This window comes from Acanthochromis polyacanthus, chromosome 12 (assembly GCF_021347895.1).
Source record: "Acanthochromis polyacanthus isolate Apoly-LR-REF ecotype Palm Island chromosome 12, KAUST_Apoly_ChrSc, whole genome shotgun sequence".
Classification (NCBI taxonomy): Eukaryota; Metazoa; Chordata; class Actinopteri; family Pomacentridae; genus Acanthochromis; species Acanthochromis polyacanthus.
Window position 1 is genome coordinate 39,140,671 of NC_067124.1, and position 24,316 is coordinate 39,164,986.

Genomic DNA, 24,316 nt, shown 5'->3' on the forward strand with positions numbered 1-24,316 from the left:
TTTGTCTTTTTTTGGTCCGACTTTTGTTGCCTCACGTTTTTGTCTCGTCTGCGTTGTCGCTTTTGTCTCATTTACGTCATTTTTGTCTTATTGCTGTTTGTCAATTTTTTGTTGCTTTGTCAATTTTTTGTCTGTTTAGTTTTGTGTCGTTTGTTTAATTTCATGTCTCGCTTTTTGTCATTTTGTCTCATTTTTGTAATATTTTGTCAGACGTTTGTTGCTTGTCTCATGTTTACGTCGCGTTTCTCCTTTTTGTCGTTTCACATTTCCTTTTTGTCTCACTTGCGTCGTTTGTCTATTTTTTGTCACTTTGTTTCTTTTGTCGTTTTGGCTCATCTGTGGAATATACGGTCTTGTTTCTGCCGTTTTTTTTGTCTTTTTCTGTCATTTTGATCAAAAATCATTGTTCCTTTGTCATTTTGTGTTTCATTTTTGGAATATTTAGTTTCTTTTTGTTGTTTTTTGTCGGACTTATTGCTCGTCTCATGTTTATTTCGTTTTGTCTCTCATCTTTTGAAAATGTGTTTTTTTTACTTTTGTTGTTTTGATAAAATACCACATTGTTCAGCTCCAGGTGACTAAATGTTTTGTTCCTTAGACGCTCTGATCTGTAAGCTGTAATGCGCAAATGATAAACTGAGGCATAATATTGGTGATTTTGAACTTAAGTTTCATCAGACATTTCAGCTTGTTCATAATATTTTGAAAAAAAAAACCAACTTTGTAAATGTGAACATTTTCAGAATGTACTTTTTTGCACTAAAACAAAGTGATTATAGGTTATTATGCTGTGGTTTTACTGGTCCGGCCCACTGAATATGGAACCTAAACTAGAATGACTTTGATCTAAACAAACCCTGAAAGATCAGAGCTGTCAGTTCTCCTGCCTTCATAATCCTGCTCAAAGCAGCAGATGGAGGAAAAGCCGATCATCTGCAGCCGTGCGACTCACTTCATGATGGTGTTGAAGTCCTCTGAGCTCATGCCTCTCTCGGGGTCCGACAGGCGGCTGATGATGTCTGGCAGCAGGTTGTAGATGGCGTTGTCCTGTCGGGTGACACAAAGGGCACAGTTAAAAACCTCCCCAATTATACTCGGGCTGCGGGAGGCTCTGGGGACGTGAGCACCTTGGTGGCCAGCTCGTTGAAGAAGTTCAGGGCCAGGCTGGTGATGTGAGGCTCGGGGTCAATTAGCAGCACCGCCACCTCGCTGACTTGGCCTTTGACCTTCAGCACGTCTTTGAGCACCAGCTGAGTAAGAACTGTCACAGCCGTCTGCCTCACAGAGGGAACCTCGTCGCTCAGCCTGCAGGACGACAGAACAGCTCAATTAGTGGGGACGGTTCGGTCTCCATCTCTGCAGGGTCCACAGTGAAGCTGGTAGGCTGCTAGCGGCTACATGCTAACATCAACAAGCCCCGATTCTAAAGTCTTATTGCTCAGAGTTGTTGGGCTTCTCTGGTCTGCTTAGGGCGCTCAGGCTACTGCAGTCCAACAATCTAGATGATCCAACTTTAGTAAATGATCCACTAAAATCTATATCTGTGAGAAGAACTGCAATTCAGATCTTGATTCTACCCAAGAAAAGGTCATCGTTATTCTAAATGACAGGGGACCATGAATGTCTGTACACAAACTGATGCTAATTCTTCATTAGGTAACCTGTAAACCCACCAGCAGGTTTATTAGGCACATTATCTTTCAAATAAAATGACCAAAATGACCCCGTGAATCTGCTAGAAGTGATCAACTATCGATCAGTGTAAGAAACAGTCAGCTGTGACATTAAATTCTGTGGAAAAAAAAGGAACCACGAGAAAGAAAAATATCTACAGTATGAGGAGACAACAAAGACACAAAACTGTCACAAAGAAACAAAATGACACAAAACTGACACAACCAAAAAAAAGACAGGAAATGACAAAATCGAGACAAAATGATAAAAAGACCAAACGACAAAAATGAAACAAAATGACAAAAATGAGACACAAAATGACAAAAACGAGACACAAAATGACAAAAATGAGACAAAATGACAAAAATGAGAAAACGACAAAAATGAGATACGAAATGACAAAAACGAGACACAAAATAACAAAAACGAGACACAAAATGACAAAAATGAGACAAAAAGACAAAAATGAGAAAACGACAAAAATGAGATACGAAATGACAAAAATGAGATACGAAATGACAAAAATGAGATACGAAATGAAAAAAGGAGACAAAACGACAAAAATGGGACACAAAATGCCAAAAACGAGACAAAACGACAAAACCAAGACAAAATGACAAAAACAAGACACAAAACGACAAAACCGAGACACAAAATGACAACGAGACACGAGATGAGGAAAAAAATAACATGAAACAACCAAACCAAAGAAACATGAAACTGTGGGTTAGAAAAATGGGACGGAAACCGCCCAGATTTCAAAGTGATAAACTGATCCATCCTCTGGATAACATGAACAAACTGCACATCATCCAGCAGTTGTTGCTCGTATTTCAATCTGAACCAAACTCCTGGAGCCACATCACCATTGTGGCTAAAAACACCAGCCAATATGGAAATTACTCATCACCTGTTCATTTGTTTCCCCCCCAATTGCAGTTGATTAAGCTCCTGTAGAGACTTGAAATTAACCAGAACGCTCCTAAAACACAATGGGACCGAACGGGCTGCGGCGGGGCGATCCGACGCCACTCTGAGCCCCAATTTAGACTCAAACTCACCCAAAAAACACGGAACAAAAGAAACTCATTAACCAGTTCTCGGTGCCGCCACAGAGCAGGACTCCTGGCGGAGGATCAGACGCCCCGACACGGTGCTTCCACGCGCCAGAGCAGGAGCTTACAACGGCAATGAGCGGGGTAATTAATTCTTAATGCGCTTATCAGGAGGTGCCAGGGCAGCAGCGGCGGCTCTGAGAACAGCGGAGGTGTTGGTGTGTGGGAGACAATTAGGGAAGACAGTGAAACGCTTATCAGGTGGGACACACTGGGAGGGCAACGACGCTGAATGAAAGGAGAGAATGTTTTACACGACCAGAACGCCTCAGAGTGAGCGCTACCAGCCATTATAATTAAAACCACACTCCATCAAACGGAGCAACTTCAGCCCTCCGAGTTCTCCTCGGCAAACAGCTGGTGCGGCGGGAGGAGAGCATTAAGTGTTTTTTAAAAACGAAAGCCGTCAACCTTTCTGCCCGAAATTGTTCCCTTGTGCTCGCTGAGGCGCTGCGTGTAATTACACCGCCGGTCATCGCTCCGAGTCACAATCTGGACACACTAGTAATTAAGCCGCTCGTCGACTCGAAATCGAGTCCGAGGCTCCGCCCAGGTTCAGTCGCGGGGGGCGGGCTCTCTAAAAGTCATGACGCGAAAGGGCCCCGTTACCACGGCAACCCCCGGAAGGGTCACAACACGAGGCCTGCGTTGGAGTTCGCCGAACACGGATCATCTCGAAGTTTGGCTTCCCCCGTTAAAAAAAAAAGTGGAGAAAAAGACGGAACACGGCAAAAACTCAAAGTCTTACCAAGTCTGTTTGTCTTACTACTTGTCAGAATGTCTCATCCCACTCGATGATTTGAGATAAATTCTCTTAACAAGTGACATTTCAGCAAGATGTAGGAGCTTGTTTGAAGACAACACATGTTAAATATCTTGTTAAGTCAAACAATCTTGAAATTATCTTGTTTTGAGTTGAATTTTACAAGAAAATTCAAAATAAGTTTAACCTTCATGTAGTCCTGCGGGTCAAAATGACCCGTTTTAAAAGTCTGAAAATGTGTGAAGGCAAAAAAACCTCTCAGTGAAACTTCTGATGTCCACATTTTCAACATTTTTGGGAAATCTTTGAACATTTTTTGGTGGAAAAAACAATGTTCAAAGCGTTTTTTAAGAACATCCACAAAAAAAAAAAAATCAAAATCTAGTGAATTTCGTTGGATTTTGGTTGATTTTTTGTGAATGTTCTTCAAGAAAATAGAAGTTTTACTGATATACATGTAATCACTTTAGATATTTTTAAGAAGATTTTTAGTAATTTTCTTGTTAAATTTGGGCAATTTTTCAATAAACTTGTCAGGGAATTTTTTAAAGGAATTACTGGAATTTTCTTCCTGAGGGTTTTACAAATTTTCAGAAATTTGGGGATTTTTTTGCAGATTTTTTGGATTTTTTTTCAGACAAGGAAACAACATTCTTTGGTGCCCATAAATGAGGACAACAGGAGGGTTAATACATCTCAAATTACGAGGTTACATAAAAGCCAAAAAACAATTTTTGAGTGAAAAACTGTTTTTTTTGTAGCATGTCTGGCTTATTTTAAGACACCTAAGCTTGACAATCCTGGTAAAATAGAGCTTAAAATAAGTTTTCCCAGCTAATTTTAAGATCTTAATATTCTAAATATCACATCTTATTTCAAGAAATCCTACCAAGACATTTTTCACTTATTCTACTGGCAGACTTTTTTTTTTACTTATTTCAAGGTAAAAGTTCCTTGAAAATAAGTTTTTTTTTTCTTGCTTTGAGAGGGGTATTTTTTCCAGTGCAAAAGTTTTCCCATCATGTGGCTCAGTGGAGCGTCGTGACAGCAGTCGATACCGCCGACGCCACGGAGACGGTAGAGTGTAGAAGACCCAGGCGTCACATTTACAGGACTCCCACAGCTGACGGCTCGGCTGGGCAATGTGGCAAAACGGAGCAAAGCTGCAGATTTTCTAATAACGCGCATGAAACTGGAGTGGAGTCGGTTAGAGGAGCCGCTGCTGCGACAGATTCTCTATTTTACCGCCGTTACATCACCTGGCGTAGAGGTTCTGAGTCCACGGCTCCAGAATGTTTGGGAAGCGGACCGTGAGGTCTCCCAGGGCGATGATGGCGTTGGCCCGGACCACCGGCAGAGCAGAGCGCTCCAGAACCGTGAACATGAGGCGGATGTTCTCCTCACACACCGACGGGCTGAAGGGAGGAAACACACAATTAATACAGGAAGTTAATGAAGAGGCTGAGTTAGACCCTCCAGAAAAACGTGATTATGCGATCGCATGAATTCCCGCATTAATCACCAAAATGCCGCTGATTATGCGGGGGTCAATTATTTCCCAAAAGGCCGCATAATCCCCGCAAAACAGCGCATAATTCCCGCAAGAATCTCACATTTCCACGAAAAAAAAAGAGAAATATGCGGTCCCGCTTGATTTCACAATTTCCGTATAAAATGAGAAAACTATAACCGATATAAATGGAGTTGTGAGTTTTTATGTGACGCCCGGCCTGACGTCATCAGTTCACGCATTCACACACACGCTAGAGGCACGAGCTGATGCGGAGCACGGCGCTCAGAGACGAAAAACAAGAATGGCGAATGCTCAAAGATCACATTTACCTACGAATATTTCAGCCAGAGACCGGGCAAAACAGTACCCAGATTTACTGCATGAAAGTGGGGGGAAACTTCTTTGCACCCCGTGCAGCATTGTTCTGGAGCACCGAAGAAAATCAACCGTGTTGCAGCACTTCTCCACGACGAAGCACAGCAAAAGGTTTGCTGAACACAAAGGACTCAACCAACTTACGGTAATGGATGCAGCTTCCAAGACAGCTGCAAGGCAAACGAGAAACGAGGTTTCATTCAGTGGTAGCCTAGTAACAGGATGTAGGAGAAGAATCGCCTTTTTTTCCCAGTTCTTACGTATTTCGCATCTTTTTGCATATTTCACAACTATTCGCATACTTTGCAACTTTCCGCAATTTCCCCGCATTAAATGGCATAAAAACCAGGCATATTTATTCGCATAATCAAGGATTTTAGCCCGCGTTTTTCTGGAGGGTCTACTGATTGGTAATGAAACTGAAAGAAATTAGTACAAAGTAGCCTTTAACCCAAACTCATTTTAGTTCAGGTTCCACAATCAGAACAATTTGATCTCCAGAAACCAGTAAAACCACATCATAATAACCCATAAATAACCACAACTCCACATGTTGATTTAGTGCAAAAAAGTACATTCTGAAAATGTTGACATTTAAGGAATTTTGACAAAACATGATGAACAAATGGAAATTTTTCTTAAAGAAAAGTAAGTTAAATTTCAGCAACATTATGCCTCATCTTATTTCCACATTAAGGATAACAGAGTGTCTGCAAAGGAACACAACATTTAGTCACAGCTATCTGGAACTGAACGACAGAGTATTTTAGAAAAAACAGTCAATACATTACAAAAATGAGACAAAACGACAAAAGCGAGGGGAAAAAAGACAACAAATGAGGCAGGAGAGTTACAAAGTGACAAACGACACAGACGAGACAAAAAACTACAAAAGCGAGAAACAAAAAAACAAAAATGCGCCACAAAAAATGAATAAAGCAAAATACAAATCGACAAAAATGAGACAAAAATATAAGACCGCAGAGCAACGCTATGCGCGATCAGATGGTGTGAAATGGACTAGGAGAGATGCTGAACGCTGCTAGCGATTAGTTTAGATTAAAAACGCATGATAGTTAATCGAAAATTAATCCACAGCAGCCCTGTGATTAATCTGATTACAACTTTTAATCATTTAACAGCAGTTTTTTTCAGAATTGCAAAAACAATAAATACAAAGATAATTTTAACTTCTAACCAACAGTGAACTAAACGAATAATCAGCCTAAAAGCAGGGCGTTAACTAAAGCATTGCTGTAACTGAAATGAGAGTGACCTTTAGGGATTAATAAAAGGAAAGAGGCTCACAGAGGGAAGTATAATTAGTCTGCATTCATACAAACGTACTAGCCTAGCCGTGCTAGACAACCCACGGCAACGAATTTAATTCTCTGCCAGGGTGGGTCTAGTTACCCTCCATAAGGCTCGAGGTTGGATTCTCCTAAAACTGGCCGACCAATCACCATGAAGTGTAGAGTCAGAAGGCGGGCGTAACGAAGTGACGACAGAGGCGCGACGATTCTGACAGAAACAACCGGAAACAACTAGCCTAGCCGCGCTAGACAACCCACGACAACGAATTTAATTCTCTGCCAGGGTCGACAACAAAAACGACAACAGTCGTTGAGCTCCATTAGCACCGACTCTGAATAATCTTTCTGTTAACATGTCTGTAATATACTTGAGCTTCACCCATTGACTGTATAAATAAGGCTTCATCGAACTACCGCATCCTCTGATTTCCGGCGCTCTAGGAGCCTATTCGTTGCGCTGATTGGTTGTATACCTACCCAACTGCTGCAGAGTGATTTGATAGACAACCTTTTAGCCCGCCTCCCTCCCTGTCGAGCGTGCCTAGACCCTTGCGTCTTCAGAGCATGGGTCTAGCGCGGCTAGGCTACAAATGTACAGCATTCTACAGACGTGATAATTTATAGTACGACTCCAGGGGGCACAAACGTCTACAGCTGTGTTTTCTCTTTTGTTCAACTGTCAAATGTTTTGATTTTATGGGCTTACAGCAGTAGAAACGTGCATTTACAGAGCCGGTTGTTGCCTTATCTGCATGAGTTTGTTGGTGCTTTACATTGTTCCTGCACATTTTAAGCGGATATCGCAAAAGAGCAGAAAAAATGAGCTGAAACCGGTGAATGTTTGGATTGGATCTACGGTTGATTTCCATCACCTCCCTCACACTACACTGGACTCAAACGGTGAAATAAAGACGCAACGGGCATGTTTACCTGATCATCATGTACTGAGACAGAGCCAGACAGGCAGCTGTGGTGAGCTGAGGGTGGGAATAACGTCCTGGGGAGCTGCAGACTCTCACCAGCAGAGGAAGGAACGCGCTCAGCAGGTTCTCCTCTAAACACAGAGGTGGGATTATAACGAGAAAAAACACACCCAGATATGAGGACTGGGGTTCACTGCAAAAACTCCAAATCTTACCAAGTCTATTTGTCTTATTTTTAGTTAAAATGTCGCCTCCCGCTTGATTTAAGATAAATTCTCTTAACAAGTGACATCTCAGCAGACGGAGGGACTTGTTTTAAGAAAATGCATCTTAAATATCTTGTTAAGTCAAACAGTCTTGAAATTATTTTGTTTAACCCTCGTGTCGTCCTGTGGGTCAAATTGACCCGTTTTAAAGTTTAAAAATGTGGGGGGGAAAAAATGTATATTTTCACAGTAAAAACTTCCACATTTTCAACATGTTTTGGGAAATTTTTGAACATTTTTTGATGGGGAAAAAAGAAATGTTAAAAAAATATGTTTCTTTAAGAACATTCACAAAAAAATCAACCAAAATCCAGCGAAAATCGCTGGATTTTGGTTGATTTTTTGTGAATGTTCTTAAAGAAAATATTACAAGTTTCACTGATATATATGTAATCACTTTAGATATTTTTAGGAGTTTTTTGGAAGATTTTTACTCATTTTTTGAAATTTTTTTTACAATTTTTTCTTTTTAACTTCTTGCCAAATTTGGGGATTTTTTTTTTTTAAAATAAAGCTTTTAAGGGAAACTTTTAAGAAATTATTGAAATTTTCATCCTGAAGATTTTGCAAATTTTCATAAATTTGGGGGATTTTTTTTGCTGAATTTTTTTCAGACAAGGAAGCAATATTTTTTGGTGCCGTAAATGAGGACAACAGGAGGGTTAAGACACCTAAGCTTGCCAATCCTGGTAAAATGAAGCTTAAAATAAGTTTTTCCAGCTAATTTTAAGATCTCAATATTCTAAATATCTTATGTTATTTCTAGAAATCTTACCAAGTCATTTTTCACTTGTTCTATTGGCAGATTTTTTTTTATTTTTTTACTTATTTCAAGGTAAAAGTTCCTTGAAATAAGTTTTTTTCTCTTGTTTTGAGAGGAGCATTTTTTCCAGTATTTAAATGCAGCACAAAGAAAGTGGCTTTTATTTACCAGCCAGCAGTTCGGTCTCGCAGATCTTCCTGATGAGCTCGGCCTCCGTGTCGTCGGCCGAAGCACCGATCAGCCCCAGCTCCTCCTCCATGGCGCTCTCATTGGCCGTTTGCTGTTGGGAAAACCGTGAAAGCAGATTTATAAAAACGGACACTAATCTGAGCTGTAAAACGTCTCCATAAGGACTAATCTGTGCACTCTGCAGTCAGACTGGATTTTATGGTCTTGATGCTCTTCAGTAAAGTTAGGCTGATGTATGGTCTTAGATATTAGCTTAGTGGAGGTATGGAAGTACATTTTTCTTCACTGTGGTTCATTTTTCAGTCTAAAAGTCCTGCAGCTCTGTGAAACCAGAACAACATGAAGGAGAGAGAGTTCTTCTGTCAGCAGAACGATGGAAAGCGGGAAAGAAAAACCTGGAATCAACCTCTATGACATCTAAGTGTCCACGAATGATGCCAATAAATATTTGTACAGTCTACGAATTGCATTTTTTGCACTTCAGCTCTAGAAAGTAGGGACGTCCCGATTAACTGATTTGTTGCTCCTGAATCATTTATTTGAAATTTGCATTGTTGCAAAAGCAAAACAGAGAGTTCAAACATTTAAGAAATATCAGAGCTACACAAAAGGTGGAGTACTAGTTCCGATTGTTCCTGTACTGACAGAAGTATTTACGTCTACACTACCGCGGTCTACCAAAGTTCTATGTTTTTATTGAAAATCAACTAGTTCAAGTCCAATGAAAAGCTAAACAAAAAAGTAAGGCTACCCAAAACTGAATTATATAAAAAGGCCTTTTTCAGAGAACAAGAAATGGGTTAACAGCTTTAAGCTGTTCTGCAGCAATGGAGGTCGATCAAGCCCTGAAAGTTGGTGCTACCAAATCCTACAGGTGTCCCAACTTTCCTACATCCTTTCCAACCCCCTCTGTCTGCATTGAAGTACTGTTGAAACAAACCGTGGAACCCTCCAGCTCTTGTCTGGAAAATCCAGACTGACTTTATTTATGTATTAATATAAATACAAATAAAGGCAGTCTGGCACTGCGATGATAGGAGACGATTTCAAAAAAGAGGGGTTAACGAATGCAGCTTGAATGAGAAAGAACCAATCAGCGTAACACGGATGTGACGCACAAACAAATCCACCTTGAAGTCCATGTAGTCCAAACAACAATGGCATGCAGCCGAGAAAGCGTCGCGGTGAATGATTACTGCCGTTTTTGTCACAAAAATCTGCAAATACATGGGGTACTCTCAAGTACAACACTTATTTTTGAAAAGGCTACGCAACAAAAGACTCCTTCCGAACGATTAGCGGTGTTAGGAATAACTTTGTTAATGTTTGTGTTTGGTTACGGGAGGTGTGCAGGTGTTTTATGGGTAATCCAGGCACTGAAGATGACGCAGCATTAACTCCCGCCTCCCGTGCTATGATTGGTCGTACCGAACTTTCCCGGGAGGGAAACGCGATTCAATTCGCCCAATGCCAAACTGACTCTCCTGTATCTCCTAACATGGAGATAGGAGATTACATGGAGATTCAGTTTGGATTTTCCAAGCTACTCCAGAGCATTATTAGAACCATATTGTACTGCAGAAAGTGGTGTGCTGCTATAAAAACGGAGAGGAAAAGGCAATTAGCAATAGAGAGACAGACCATGATAACACTTAAAAATGTAGGTCTATCCTACAGAGAAGTTGTGAAAAGCATCAATTTATGGGAACTTCTGCTACAGAGCTGGGAAGAACTTTCTGAAGAACAATTGATTTCCACTGTGGAAAGAATGAGTGTGTTCAGCTGTTATACCTGCCAGAGGTTCCAAAAGTTTAGAAAACATTTTGGTTTCTAAACTGATTTTTTTCCACTTAATTTGTTTATTTGTTGTTTGCTTTCATTTCAGAGTACAATGAGACATTAACGTGCATAAGTCCCAGCCAAAAAAAGGAAAAATTAGGATGTTCTAGAACTTTTGACCGGTAGTGTATTTCTATTAAGTAGAAAAAAAAACCCTGCACTACACAGATTCTATGATACGAGGAAAAAAAACTGATATTGCACAACTTTTGTAGTGTCCAAAAATGATACCACAGACATAATTCACAGCTATGAATGTGTTGGTATTACACCAACATGTTTCGATAGCAGATATTTTCATTTCCCTTGATAATACTTCAAGTAACATCGACTAAGTGTAGTACTCTGTTTATTACTGCAGCAACAAGAGGAGGCAGGGATTTCCATGTTGGCAAGCAGAGAGCATTGTGGGAGTTCAGCTAGCGACGGCCAGTTCACGCTTTCTGCATCCTCTATAGAAAATAAAGTATGTGTTACAGGATCTGGTGCTTTAGTTTTGAGATTATTTTAATGAGACACGCAGAAAAAAAGATTTTCAGTTCAGATCTGGTTAATTTTACAAAAGGAATCGACAGTTTATGCTCAAGGACTGCTGGAGACTTTAACATCCAGCGATTCCTGCCTGATAAATACAGTATTTTTGGAGTTTTTTTTTTGAAGATTTCATGCATTTCAAACCTGCCGACGGGTTTTGGGGGATCAGAGTCGGTAACGAGAACAAGTTTATATCCGAACTTTAAAACCGTTCACTGAAACTTATTTCTACCCGCGGTGTCACAAACCCTCTGCGTTTCCTCGCCTCGGCTTTAATCCACACAGAGAAAACGGTGACAAACCGAAGATAAACGAGCAATAAAAGTGTAATGATAATTACGGGAACATTCATCTGGCTGCTCCCCGATGCGCCGAACAATTACGAGCCATCTGACTGCGCCGCTAAAATAAATCTCATCACGCCGTCCTGCTGAGCCGCCGTCTGATTGTCAGAGAGAGTTTCGCCACACGAGGCTGTTTCGGCTTCATCTCTGACTGTTAAGTAACATTAGAAAGTCTGCAAAAACTGGAAACCGACAACTTCTGTCATGTAGAACGCCGAGAAGACCCAAAAACGGCATAAACCGAACCCGGAGTAATTACTGTTTTCGTGAATATCTTCAAGGTTTTACATATTAACTGTCATGAAATAATGAAAACGTCCATCTCAGAGCCCACAGTGATGGAATCAGATTGTTTCTGTACAACCAGTTAATAACAAATCAGAAGGAAGCAGCAGACCGTCACAGCACAGTATCATCTCACATCTCCCATTATAGCGGTGGATAAAGTTTTTAAATGGCAAAAATCATATAGAAACTGCACCAAATATGCGAATAAATCTTCTACTTGGATCAGACTATCGGCCAATATTTGTGCTTTTGTGGTACAACTGGTCAAAGCTGCTCAATCTGTTATAAAAGGTCAATGAAAACAAATTTCTTTTTGTGTTTGTGACCCAGTATTTCATATTAAAGTATTCTGTTTTGTATTATTGTGACGTGCAGTTACATTTGGTAAGAAAATACCACTAGCCGACTTCTGGATTATCGGTTTTTGTTAATGTGCTCAAAGATTAAACCAGCTGGAATGTTTTATTCCATCCATAATCTGATTCTGAATCAGTGACATGATGAGAAATAAAAGAAAAAAAGTCAGGTTTTTATCTTTAATAGTTCTTCAGATATTGTTGTTCAAACAGACTCAGATGTAATGTGAGAATAAACCTGATGGAAGTGGGTCTACGGGTGATTTTAAAAAAATATCTGAAAGTATTCTACGTGCTAAATGTCATTCATTACATCTGTAAATTCATCTGTATCTACTTATGTCATTTCTGTATCACTCTAGTATATTCTTTTTTCCCCCATGTTATATTTTAGATATTTTTGTCTTATTTTACCTTCTTTTTTTAGAATTGTTACGGCCACCAGTATCGGTGTGCCGTCTTGTTTTGAGGTGGTGTTTTGTAGGGCCTTTGTTTGGGAGTAATTTGTGTGTGGGTTCAGCTGGGGCTTTTTGCAGAGCCTTTGGAACCCCAGCTGCCAGCCGTTTCAGCTGACGACAGAGCTGATGACGACCTGCACTCCAGTCTGGTTCTCCCCGCCCTCCGGCTCCTCCTCCTCCAACCAACCAGAGGCAGCCAGGCGCCACACCTGCTACCTATAAAGTGCCACCATGCCATTAGTCTTGGTGGCTGTTACTTTGACCAGTCCACCCTGGTGCCTCTCTGTGTTGTGGCTCTGTATTGTTCTGTGTGGTCTTTCGGTCTGGAAGCACTTGTAGTGGGTGCTCCAGACAACTTTGACCTTCTGTTGGCTTTAGTTTAGTGTGGAGCCCTACGTGTCAGTGGAGACTGAGGCTCCAATTCATAGTCTGCCAACTATGTGTAGAAGCCACTTCGTATTTTGAGCATTCATGAACTGTGTGTTCAGTAAGTACACCTACTCAGAGGCACCAGTTTTGTTTAGTTCGTTTTGTACACCTTTTGTATTAGTTTTTGTTCCTGGTGGTGGGTGTTGCTCCTGTAGTCTGGTTTGGCTAGGGAGTTCAGTTGTTTTCTTTGTGTTTAGCTCAGTTACAAACTCTGTTAGCCTTCGTTATGTTTTATTCCGTTCTTTGTGTTGGCAACACTCACCAGTCTTGTGTTTTATTGTCACTTTTAAGTTCCTTTTACTACTAAGCAATAAATCCCTTAACCTAAACCAACACCATCTGGTTATTTTGTTGCATCCAGCCAACCCCTAGAGGTTGGATCGTAACAAGAACAGACAATATATTCGCTTTGTCATCATACATGGGGGCATGACGGAAACAAATAGCTGTTAGAGTTGCTGAAAAATAAGTTAAAATTGCTCCATATTAGTTAAAGTTGCTCTAAATAAGTTAAAGTTGCCCTACACTATCGTTCAAAAGTTTGGGGTCACCCAGACAATTCTGTTTTCCATCAAAACTCTCACTTTTGTTCAGCTAAAGTTGATACAAGTTAAAGTTGCTCTAAATGAGATAAAGTTGCTCTACACCAGCTAATGTTGACCTAAATTAGCTAAAGTTGCTCTGGATTAGCAATAGTTGCCCTAAAATGAATTAAAATTGCTCTATATTAGTTAAAGTTGCTCTATATTAATTAAAGTTGCAAAAATAAGGACATTTTCACAACATATGCAAAGGAGACAAAATGCTACAGTGTTGGAAGTAAATGAAATCAAACAGGAAAAAAACTCAGACAGAATAAATATGGGCAGGAGATTGCATGTAAAAAGTATGTGAACCATTAAAAGTGACGCTGTGCATTATTATTTTGAGTTCAGAAGTGTGATGGACGATGGGAAAAAGCCGAATATTCAGTGATGTCTCATTATGTACCCCTTTATTGAATATCCATTTAACCTAATTTCCCTCCAGGGATTAATAAAGTCATCCAAGTCTGTTTTCCAGACGCCTCCTACATCATTTCAGCTCCTCACCTTAGCCTTGCTGGACGGGCCTTTCTCCTTCTCCTCCCTCTCCTCCGTCTCCCCCCTCCTCCTCCTCAGCTCGGCGCTCACGCTCCGTTCCAGGTGAGACACCTGCCAGAACGCCACGGCGCCACACAGAGCCAGCAGCTGGGCCAGACTCACACAGCTCACTGGAGGACGCCATGATGGAGAGTCAGCAGAGGAGCAGCCATCACGTTTAAAAACAGACGTCTGCCGTACAAAGGGACGCTCACCTTGCTCACCCTGATCACCGGACTCCTGGGATCCGTCCTGCATCTGGCTCACGTCCTTGTTGTTGATTTCGCCGCCTTCCGCGATCTGATCGAGCACCAGGCGAGCGCTTCGCTGCAGAAGCCGAGAGCACAGCTGGTCGGGAGACTCTGCCAGGAAGTAGAGGAGGCGCACGGCCTGCTCCATGAAGCTCTGCCAGTACGGGTCCTCCATCACCACACCTGGAGGACACGAGGACGGGTGCAGTGAGAGGAGGAACCACAGGAGGGGAAAGCTCTGAACTCAGGAATCATCGGTGAGTTTACCTTCAGCGACGGCCTGAGTGAGGCAGGTGAACAGCTGATGCTCCTGAGGAAGTCTGAACGGAGCAGCTTTGGACTGCTGCAGGGAGAAACACACGAACAGCATCATATTAACATGAAGACGAACCTCACAGGGTGGAAGTACATTATTTTAGCTATCAAAACTTATTTACTCTACCGTTCAAAAGTTTGGGTTCATCCAGACAATTCCATGTTTTCCATTAAACTCCCACTTTTATCCATGTGCTAACATCACATTTTCTAACCATCAATGAGCCTTTCAACACCATTAGCTAACACAATGTAGCATTAGAACACAGGAGTGATGGTTGCTGGAAATGTTCCTCTGTACCCCTATGGAGGTATTCCATTAAAAAATCAGACGTTTTCAGCTACAATAGTCACTTACCTGAGTCAGTTGTCTTCACAGAGAGACATAACCAACGTTTTAATGTTTATATAACCTTTTCTGCACCTCAGCTAATCTTCCAAACTCCTCCATCACTGGATCAGTCCTCCAATCAGAACTACCATTTCAGATTATTAGCTATTCAGCTCTGTTGACTATATTAATTACTACTGTGTAGTAACTGTGTGTCTACCTTGTATATTTGTCTATTTCATCCTATATTTCTTACATCTCTTTTACTGACTATTTTATTTGTACTTGCACTAAGAGCACCAGAGAAAATTCCTTGTAAGTGTAAAAACCTACTTGGCAATAAAATGAATTCTGATCGGTGAGCAAACAATCAAACACTGCAGCACTGTTGCTACGATCCAACCTTCTTCACTAAGCCCACACCGTCTGGAGCACTCACCACGAGTGTCTACAGACTGAAGTGGTCTGCGGTACCCACCAACCCAACCACACGTACCTACAGACCGAAACTCATCAAAACGCAAACAAATGATCACACACAGAGAGGAACCAGGACTGGTCACAAATACCAGCCGCCCAGACCAAGAGCATGGTGGCCAGGACATTTGACCTTTTTTTCCTCATTTTCCATGACTGGAAAATTGGTCAGTCATTTTCCAGGATTTCCAGGACTCGTGGGAACCCCGATCAGTTCATTGATCATCTGTTTGGATAATTTATTAAATCAGTGAAGTATTTTTTAAAAATAAAACAGTCTAAATTCTGTGATTTCAGCTTTTTAAATGGGAATATTTTCTGGTTTCTTTCCTCCTCTGTGACAGTAAACTGAAGATTGAGACTGGGTCACATAGTATGATACTATGTATCTAGCTGTTTATTAATGCGTTTCTTGTATTTTTATTGTTGATTTGCATGGTATCCGTATTTTGCATTTGTATATTGTCTATTATTTTTATATCTTTCCTACCAGGCACTGGCCTTTTAATTCTGGCAGGGGGGACAGCCGATGCAAACTAGCCTTTTGGCTAATTCGGGTGCATTTACATTTTTTTTTTTAATGTATATAAAATGTTTATTAATGTGCAGTGTCCCTCCGAAACAAATAAAGAGAAAAGAAAGAAAAGAAAAGAAAGATCTTTGGACAAAACAAGACGTTTGAGGAAACTCTGATCCACATTTTTCACCATCTGTGACATGTTAGTCACAAAAAACTGATTTATTACCAATTTATTCATCCAGGAGATAATCAATAATGGAAAACATCATCAGTTGCAGCCTTAATTTCACAATAATGGTAATATAATGTTGTGTAATGCGTGTGGCGTGCAGCATGGAGCAGATAATGATCTTTGTGATCTGTTATGTCAGTGTTTTTAAACCGTTAAGAGGCTTTAAACTCTGCAGTTTCATCTCTACTCGTGTGTAAAGGATCTGGGTTGAATCGCCTCGACCTGCTGACTCTCAGCTTCTCGTGCTCTTACCCTGACGTGGTCGGTGATGCTGCAGATGGTGATAACCGTGTCTCTGGCCAGCAGGAAGTCTTCGGTCACCTTCTCGCCCAGAGCCACCGAGCAGAGAGTGTCCAGGTTGCTGAGCACCACCTCCCTCTCTGCCCTGAAACGCCCACAGAAACACACAAAAACCCTTTAAGCACGTGCGTTTTATAATCCCGAACGGTCACGTGATCGTGCAAAGCGAAGCAATAACATCTGCGTTGCCCCAACCGCTCTGTGCGGGCCCCGCCAGCGCTCGGCTGCAGCCCAGATAATGCGTGTAGGAGGACGGGTTAGCAGCAGCACACGAGGTTTAATAGGTTATGAATGCTGCGATGCTGGATGAGGAGCAGCAGCAGTGTGGGTGGACTGCAGATAGTCTCCCTACAGCAGCGGCAGTCTTTGAGGTAGACTGAGAGGGAACACTAAATATATATATATATATATATATGTGTATAAAGCTCTGGCAGGGAGCCTAGTGTATGGTCGTGACTTTGATTACAATGAAGAGGAGCCGAGCTGGGCTTCTGTTCTGACTAATGAGAGGATTTACTGAATGTCAAGTAGCTGAGGCAGGACCCAAATGGAAGAGGAAGCGCTGTTATGCAGCGTGGAACAGCTTACATAATGTTTACTTCAACTTAACTCATAACTGCAGCAGCATAGTTTTTTATTATGTCAATAGGTTAAAAAAAGGAATGGAGGTTGTTGTGCTAAAATAAATTAAAACGCAGATTTTATTACATATCACGGCTAAAACACAACAATGTTCATATTATCAGCATAAATACTCCTCAGCAGCTTGTAGAAATTTGTCCTATTTTCATAGCTCAGGTGAAATATCTGTTTAAAGTGGAATATTTAAATACCCTTAGTAAACTCACACTTTTCTCCATGTGCTAACATAACTGCACAAGGGTTTTCTAACCATCAATGAGCCTTTCAGCACCATTAGCTAACACAATGTAGCATTAGAGCACAGGAGTGATGGTTGCTGGAAATGTTCCTCTGTACCCCTATGGAGATATTCCATTAAAAATCCGCCGTTTGCAGATAGAACAGTCATTTACCACATTAACAATGTCTACACTGGATTTATCACTCATTTACTGTTATCTTCACTGAAAAAAAATGATTTTCTTTCAGAAATAAGGACATTTCTCAGTGACACCAAGCTTTTGAATGGTAGCGTTTATTAGATTTTTATCCAGATAATTTGAAGGTTAAAAAGAATCAGAAATATAGTGGGGCTGGACCCGAATATCCGAATATTTGTTCGCTATGGCACTATCCGGATATTAATTTTGGTATCCGAGTATTCCCGCCGTCGGACGTCACCTGGCGGAAAGCAGCGTTACTGTCTTCCCTCCGCCTTCGGCCCATTTCGGCTCATCCCGCTGTGTTCTTCGGCTCATTTCGGCTCCTCCATTCGTGTTTGTAAACACCACCCGAATGGCCGGGGGCTGCCGACTCTGAAGTCACGCTTCACTTCGTTGCATAAACACAAGACAAGATGCTGAAGACCGGTGTTTGGGAATTCTTCAGTTTAACTATTCGGGCCGTCTCCGCCGCCGCACGAACGGATCAGAATATTGCCCCCCCGTCGGACATACGAGGCAGAACGAATATCCGGATATTCGTCTTTAATAGGGCCCAAATATTCGGAGGTCAGAAACCACTATTCGGGTCAGCCCTAATATATAGTTGGAGTGTAAACTGTATTCTCTATCATGGCTCTACCTGATGCTGTCAGTTTTTATTAATCCACTGAAGATCAAGAATATAAAAACACTAAAAAAGGATCTGTGGTGAATATTTATGAGGCGTCACTGTACCAATCCTCTGACGTCGTTTGGGATTTCTGCCTCCTTCCACCTGACTGAACCTCTTCAGACATCACAGTGAGTAAAACTGAGTTGATCTCCCCCCCCGGCGCTGCTGCGTTGAATTATTCAGACCCAGGATGTACAGTTTCAGTGCGGCGTAATCCTGCTGCCTTGAGAAGCCGTACGTTCTGACGCTTTCAGCGCTCGGTGCAAATTACAATGGGAACGCAATGAGATTGCAGCCGCAGCGAGCCGCACGTAAAAACAGTTTACCGAGACGCTGGTGAGGAAGAGCTACTCAGCGGCGCAGAAACGTCATGACTCGGTATGAAATCTGCCATACGCTCCAGTTAAATCTGCTTCCACCGATCAACCAGAGCCTCACTCATCCACAGAAGAGTCATGTTCGACACCTGCAAGCGCTGCCTTAAAACAGAGCTTTTCACTGAATGCAGGCTGCACGTCATCGTGTCTAATCATCCCTCATCCTGATGTTTGTTTTCCAGAATGAGATCAGAACCCAGCGTGGACAGAATTACAATGTGAGGAAACACCAAGCAGGTATGTTGACCTTACAGCCAGAGTTTCTCATAGCCACCATTTTAACCGGCTAAATCACCATGGCAACAGATGCTGGATCCACAGGAGGATCTGTTCAGAGTTTGGGATCTCAAGCTGCTGTTAGAAGTGCCTCCATTTCACCACTTCACTCACTGAGGTTTTACCTACGAACCTGTTGATCTGGACAGGAATAATCCCGCTGACTGTATGCTTCGATTAGTCAAATCACTGAGAATATTCAGTCCATTACATTAATTTAATTTTGATTTGTCTGAAAACTCTGGGTAAAAAACGATCGTGGAAATTATTTGATTTATCATTATAAAATTTTACAAATACCTTTAAAGAATCTAAAGTTTATGGAGTAAAGAAACAGAACGCTTACAGATATTTGTGCAGAAATTGCTCTAAAACTTTGATGATTTGAATTAAATCAGGTCTTTGTGTCTCTCAGAAGAGTTAGCATGATGGCTAATATCTAATTTACTCAGCTCAAACAGAAAACTGCACACTTATCCAACTGCTCCTTGTGGAAATCAAAAAGGCGACTCCTTAGAAGTAATAATGTTAACTAAAATTAGCGCCCAGTCAAAGTCACACCGCGGCGGAAAAAAGTCGTCGGACATCCTTAAAGTTTTACACAATCTCAACTTGTGTGTCCTGCGTTCGGTTCCTTGTTTTAGGCATTTTTGTCTCTGAAAAACGTTCAAATGTGCCGGCTTTATATAGACGTGTCTTGTATTAAAAAGTACGACCTTCTTTAGTGGATCACTGGCAGCAAAATGACCCAAAATTTCTACTGTATTTTAATGGAACCAATCAACTTTAAGTTTTTAACGACTTTTAATGATTTGTTTTGTATTTTGGCGGTGATTGTACTAAAAGAAATTACACTTGAAGACCAAGGAGTGATTCTTAATGTAAGATTTCACAAATGCACGGGGTGTCTGAGAACTTTTCTCCACCTCTGTACTTATAAAATAAAACTTTACTCAGTTAAAGTTAGTTCCATTAACCAGTCTGGGAGCTCCTTCTTACCGTGCAGCCATGCCCAGCAGCAACACTGCAGCTCTCTTGTGTAGAGCCGAAGTTTCTCTTTTCCCGGTGAATCTCTCCCACAGAACCTGAACCACGGTGGACTGAAGGTTGCTGTCGCTACCGAAGAACTCCTGAACCTGCAGACACACGGACGTTTTTAATTCAATATACTGCAACACATTCATTTTGTTATTGTTATAGAGATACAGTCATGGACAAAAGTATCGGCATCCCTGACATTTTTCCAGAAAATACACCATTTCTCCCAGAAATTGTTGCAATTACAAAAGTTTTTTGGTTAACACGTGTTTATTTCCAGTTTGCAAAAGAAGAGTGGTCCAAAATTTCATTTGAGAGGTTTAAGAAGCGTGTTGATGGTTAAAGGTAGGGCTGGACCCGAATACCCGAATATTCGTTCACTACGCGGTATCCGGATATTAATTTTGGTATCCGAATATTCGCCCTCGTCTCTTCCCTTCGGCCCACTTCGGCTGCTGTCGTGTTCCGCTCCTCCATTCCTGTTTCTTACCTCCACCCGAATGACCGGGTTGCTGCAGACTCTGACGTCACGCTTCACTTCGTTGCATAAACACAAGACAAGATGCTGAAGACCTCCACTGTTTGGGAATTCTTCAGTTTAACTGAAGACAAAACGAAGGCAAAATTTGGACCCGGGAGACCAGACGAACGGATCCGAATATTCGGGCCGTCTCCGCCACAAGCTGCCGCCCCCTCCCGGTCGGACGTTACGGGGCGGAACGAATATTCGGATATTCGTCTTTAATAGGACCCGAATATTCGGAGGCCAGAAACCACTTTTCGGGTCAGCCCTAGTTAAAGGAAGCGATTGGTTTCAGTTGGTTCGTCCAAAGGGCGTGCAACCAAATATTGAGTTGTGGGTGCCAACAGTTTTGTGCAAAGTTATGTCAATTGTGGCTTTTTTCCTTCTGCTTTTTTGTGTTTTTCCAGTGCACACCAAGGAAATAAACAAGTATAAACCAAAAACATTTGTAATTTCTGGGAGAAATGGTGTATTTTCTGAAAAAATTACAGGGGTGCCGATACTTTCGCCCCTGACTGTCTCTTTTGATAATGTGCAAATCTGTGTTTCTAAAATAGACCATCATACACTGAAATATGAAATTAATATGAGAGAAATATCAAGAGTGGCTTACAATTTCCTCCAGACACTGGATGGTTCCCAGAGAAGCATCGACCATCAGCTCAGACAGACTGTCCACCAGAGTGTGGGCTTTCATCCTGACAAAAACCAGACAATCATTGTTTAAGGTGTCGCCCGAACTACAATGATAATAATAAAAGCACCACAGCAACCAAATTAGTAATATGCGCTGTGATTCAGTTACTAAGAGCCTCAGATTACTGTAACCCATGTGTCATTCCACATGTCAAATTGACCCGTTTTAAAGTTTGAAAACGCGGGAAAAAAAAAATTTTCACAGTGAAAACGACCACATTTGCAACATTTTGGGGAAACTGTTGAACATTTTTTTGGTAAAAAAAAAAAAAAAGACTTAAAACCTAAAGAACAATCAGGAAAAAAACCCAAAATCCAGCGAATTTTGCTGGATTTTGTTAGATTTTTTTCCTGAATGTTCCTAAAGAAAATATTAAAAGCTTTACTGATATATATGTAATCATTTTAGATATTTTTAGGATTTTTTTGGAAGATTTTTAAAAACATTTACAAGAATTTTCTTGCCAAATTTGGGAGATTTTTTTTAAATAAAACTTTTAAGGAAAATGTAAAAGGAATTATTGGAATTCTCTTCCTGAAGGTTTTGCAAATTTTCAGAAATTTGGGCAAATTTTTTTCTGAATTTTTGGATTTTTCTCAGACAAGGAAACAATTTTTTGGTAAATGAAGACAACAGGAGGATTAAAAACTCCAAGCAAATGTCCAAATCTGAACGCTGCTGTTAGAATTACGTCAAAATAAATGTGTCGTTGGCTGAAATCAAACCAGTACCAGTCATGACAACACACCACCAGGACGATCTTATAATTTCAGACTGTCAGGTGTGGATTAAGGAGGTTCTGCAGACCTGACGGTGTCGCCCTGAGGGTTCAGATAAAGCCGTCTGTAGGCCTGAACCACGGCGTCTTTAACGGCGGCGTCGGTGGACCAGACCAGCGGCAGCATCTTCCTCACTCCGCTGACCGAGTTGGCGACGCTGAACTCGCAGACGGTGACGCAGAACTGAACCGCCTCCTGGACCACTGGAGAGACAACACGCTTCTGTAAGATCACTGAAGCATGGAGGATCAAACCGGGCTAACGTAGAGGCCGTGTGTTCGTCTACCTGACGTGGTTTTCCAGTACAGCATGGTGTTGATGACGGAGATCGCTCTCTCCACCTGTAAGGCGAAGGTTTCTGTGTCCCTCAGGTACTGGACCAGCATCTCCTGCTTCTTCAGCTCTCCGTCCTCTCCTTCCTTGTCTCCATCTTTCTGCGGGGTTGGAGGTAAGTTCTGGCTGAGCTCTGCGGCGTCTTCATCGGAGCCTGAGGAAAACATCGGGGATCGTAAGGAGACATACGGGCACCGAACCAACAAAGCACCTGTCCAAGCTGCACAGTAATTATCTTCAATCTCTCTTCTTTTTAAGGCTGTTGTAGAATTTTTAAAAAAAATGCACCATCAAAGTCTGATTTCCTTTGGGTTCCTCAGGATCTGCAGACAACAAAAACAGCTCCAGACTGAAACAATAACATCCATAAAAATAGCGTACTGTAAGTTAGGGCTTTAAACACCGGATGAATAAATCAGCTGTTTGGTCTCTAAAACGTCAGAAAATGTGGATCAGAGTTTCCTCAAATGTCTCGTTTAGTCCAAAGATCTTCAGTTTACTTTCACAGAGGAAAGAAACCAGAAAATATTCACACTGAAGAAGCTGAAATCACAGAATTTACACCGTTTAAACGAAAAAACCAAACAGCTGATCAGTTCATTCAGAAAACCATCAACAGACCAATGGTCCAGTGGTTTGTTTGCGTTGTGACATGATTTTAGCATGAATTTTGGAGAAATTAGTCAGTATTTCTGGCCTCTTTAGGGCAAAAATTAAGAAATAAACATCTATCAGTGTCTTAAAACCAAAGGTGATGTCTTTAAAAAGTCTTATTTTGTTCAGAAACTCAGTTAACCAACTAAAGCTGCAATGATTCATCAGTTAAATTGTCAATTAATGAATTATTTACCATCTGTTTTGATAACTGATTCAGTATAAGTATCTTTTAAATTAAAAACTGTCTAAATTCTGTGATTTCAGCTCCTTAAATGTGAATATGTTCTGCTTCCTTTCCTCTGTGACAGTAAACTGAAGATCTTTGCACTAAACAAGACATTTGAGGAAACTCTGATCCACATTTTTCACCATTTTATGACTTTTTAGAAGCAAACAGCTGATTTATTCATCCAGAAAACCATCAACAGACTAATGGTCCAGTGGTTTGCTTGTGCTGTGACATGATTTTAGTATGAATTAATTGAGTAATTTCGTAATAAAAACCGTCTAAATTGTGTGATTTCAGCTTCTTAAATGTGAATATGTTCTGGTTTCTTTCCTCTGTGACAGTAAACTGAAGATCTTTGGACTAAACAAGACATTTGAGGAAACTCTGATCCACATTTTTTACTATTTAATGACCAAATAGTGGATAGTAACAGCTGACAACCAGTCGATGAATTACTGCAGCTTTACTTAAAGTGCAAACATTCTTATCCCTTATGGCTGCGTACTTGTAGGGGCGTAGTGACAGCTGAATGGTTAAGGAACACGCTGCATAATTGCAGTGTCCTTGGGCTGATTCTGGCTCGGTGCCGCCTGCTTCCCTCTAACTAATAAAGGCAAAAAATGCCAACAAATAGTCTTGTCCTCATCACGAACTTGGCTGAAGGTTGCATTTTCAACTTCACAACACTTTCGGTGCCCATTTCAGATTCAGAAAAACGACGACTGTCAGACTCTGATTAAAGCCGACATAATCACCGCCGAGCTCGTGTAATTACTGTTTACACCGAGATGCAAATGAGCAGCTAACGCCCATGTTCTGCTTCAGGTGGGATGAAAAACAAACAGGTTGGAAATGACAGTAAACTTCTACGTTCTCAGGTGAGTATTTGCCTGAATTTCCGTTGTTTTTTGAAGGATTTGTCCTGTTTTGTTGCTGCGCAGCCTCGAGAAGCAGTCACTCTGCATTTCATTGTACGAGCAC

General features: G+C 41.2%; 1 protein-coding gene across 1 annotated transcript in view; it reads right to left on the bottom strand.

The window, feature by feature from the left end:
• The window catches only part of ncapd2 (non-SMC condensin I complex, subunit D2), a 50,248-nt gene that overhangs the window by 8,699 nt on the left and 17,233 nt on the right, over positions 1-24,316 (bottom strand). The window contains exons 15-27 of the mRNA XM_051956561.1: positions 22,403-22,603; positions 22,145-22,319; positions 21,254-21,338; positions 20,079-20,215; positions 16,642-16,774; positions 14,782-14,857; positions 14,479-14,697; positions 14,234-14,394; positions 8,874-8,985; positions 7,684-7,807; positions 4,812-4,967; positions 1,128-1,305; positions 953-1,047 (exon numbers count right to left, since the gene is read on the bottom strand). Of these exons, the coding sequence (XP_051812521.1) occupies positions 953-1,047; positions 1,128-1,305; positions 4,812-4,967; positions 7,684-7,807; positions 8,874-8,985; positions 14,234-14,394; positions 14,479-14,697; positions 14,782-14,857; positions 16,642-16,774; positions 20,079-20,215; positions 21,254-21,338; positions 22,145-22,319; positions 22,403-22,603 (1,852 nt within the window). The remainder of the gene's footprint in view (positions 1-952; positions 1,048-1,127; positions 1,306-4,811; positions 4,968-7,683; positions 7,808-8,873; positions 8,986-14,233; positions 14,395-14,478; positions 14,698-14,781; positions 14,858-16,641; positions 16,775-20,078; positions 20,216-21,253; positions 21,339-22,144; positions 22,320-22,402; positions 22,604-24,316) is intronic.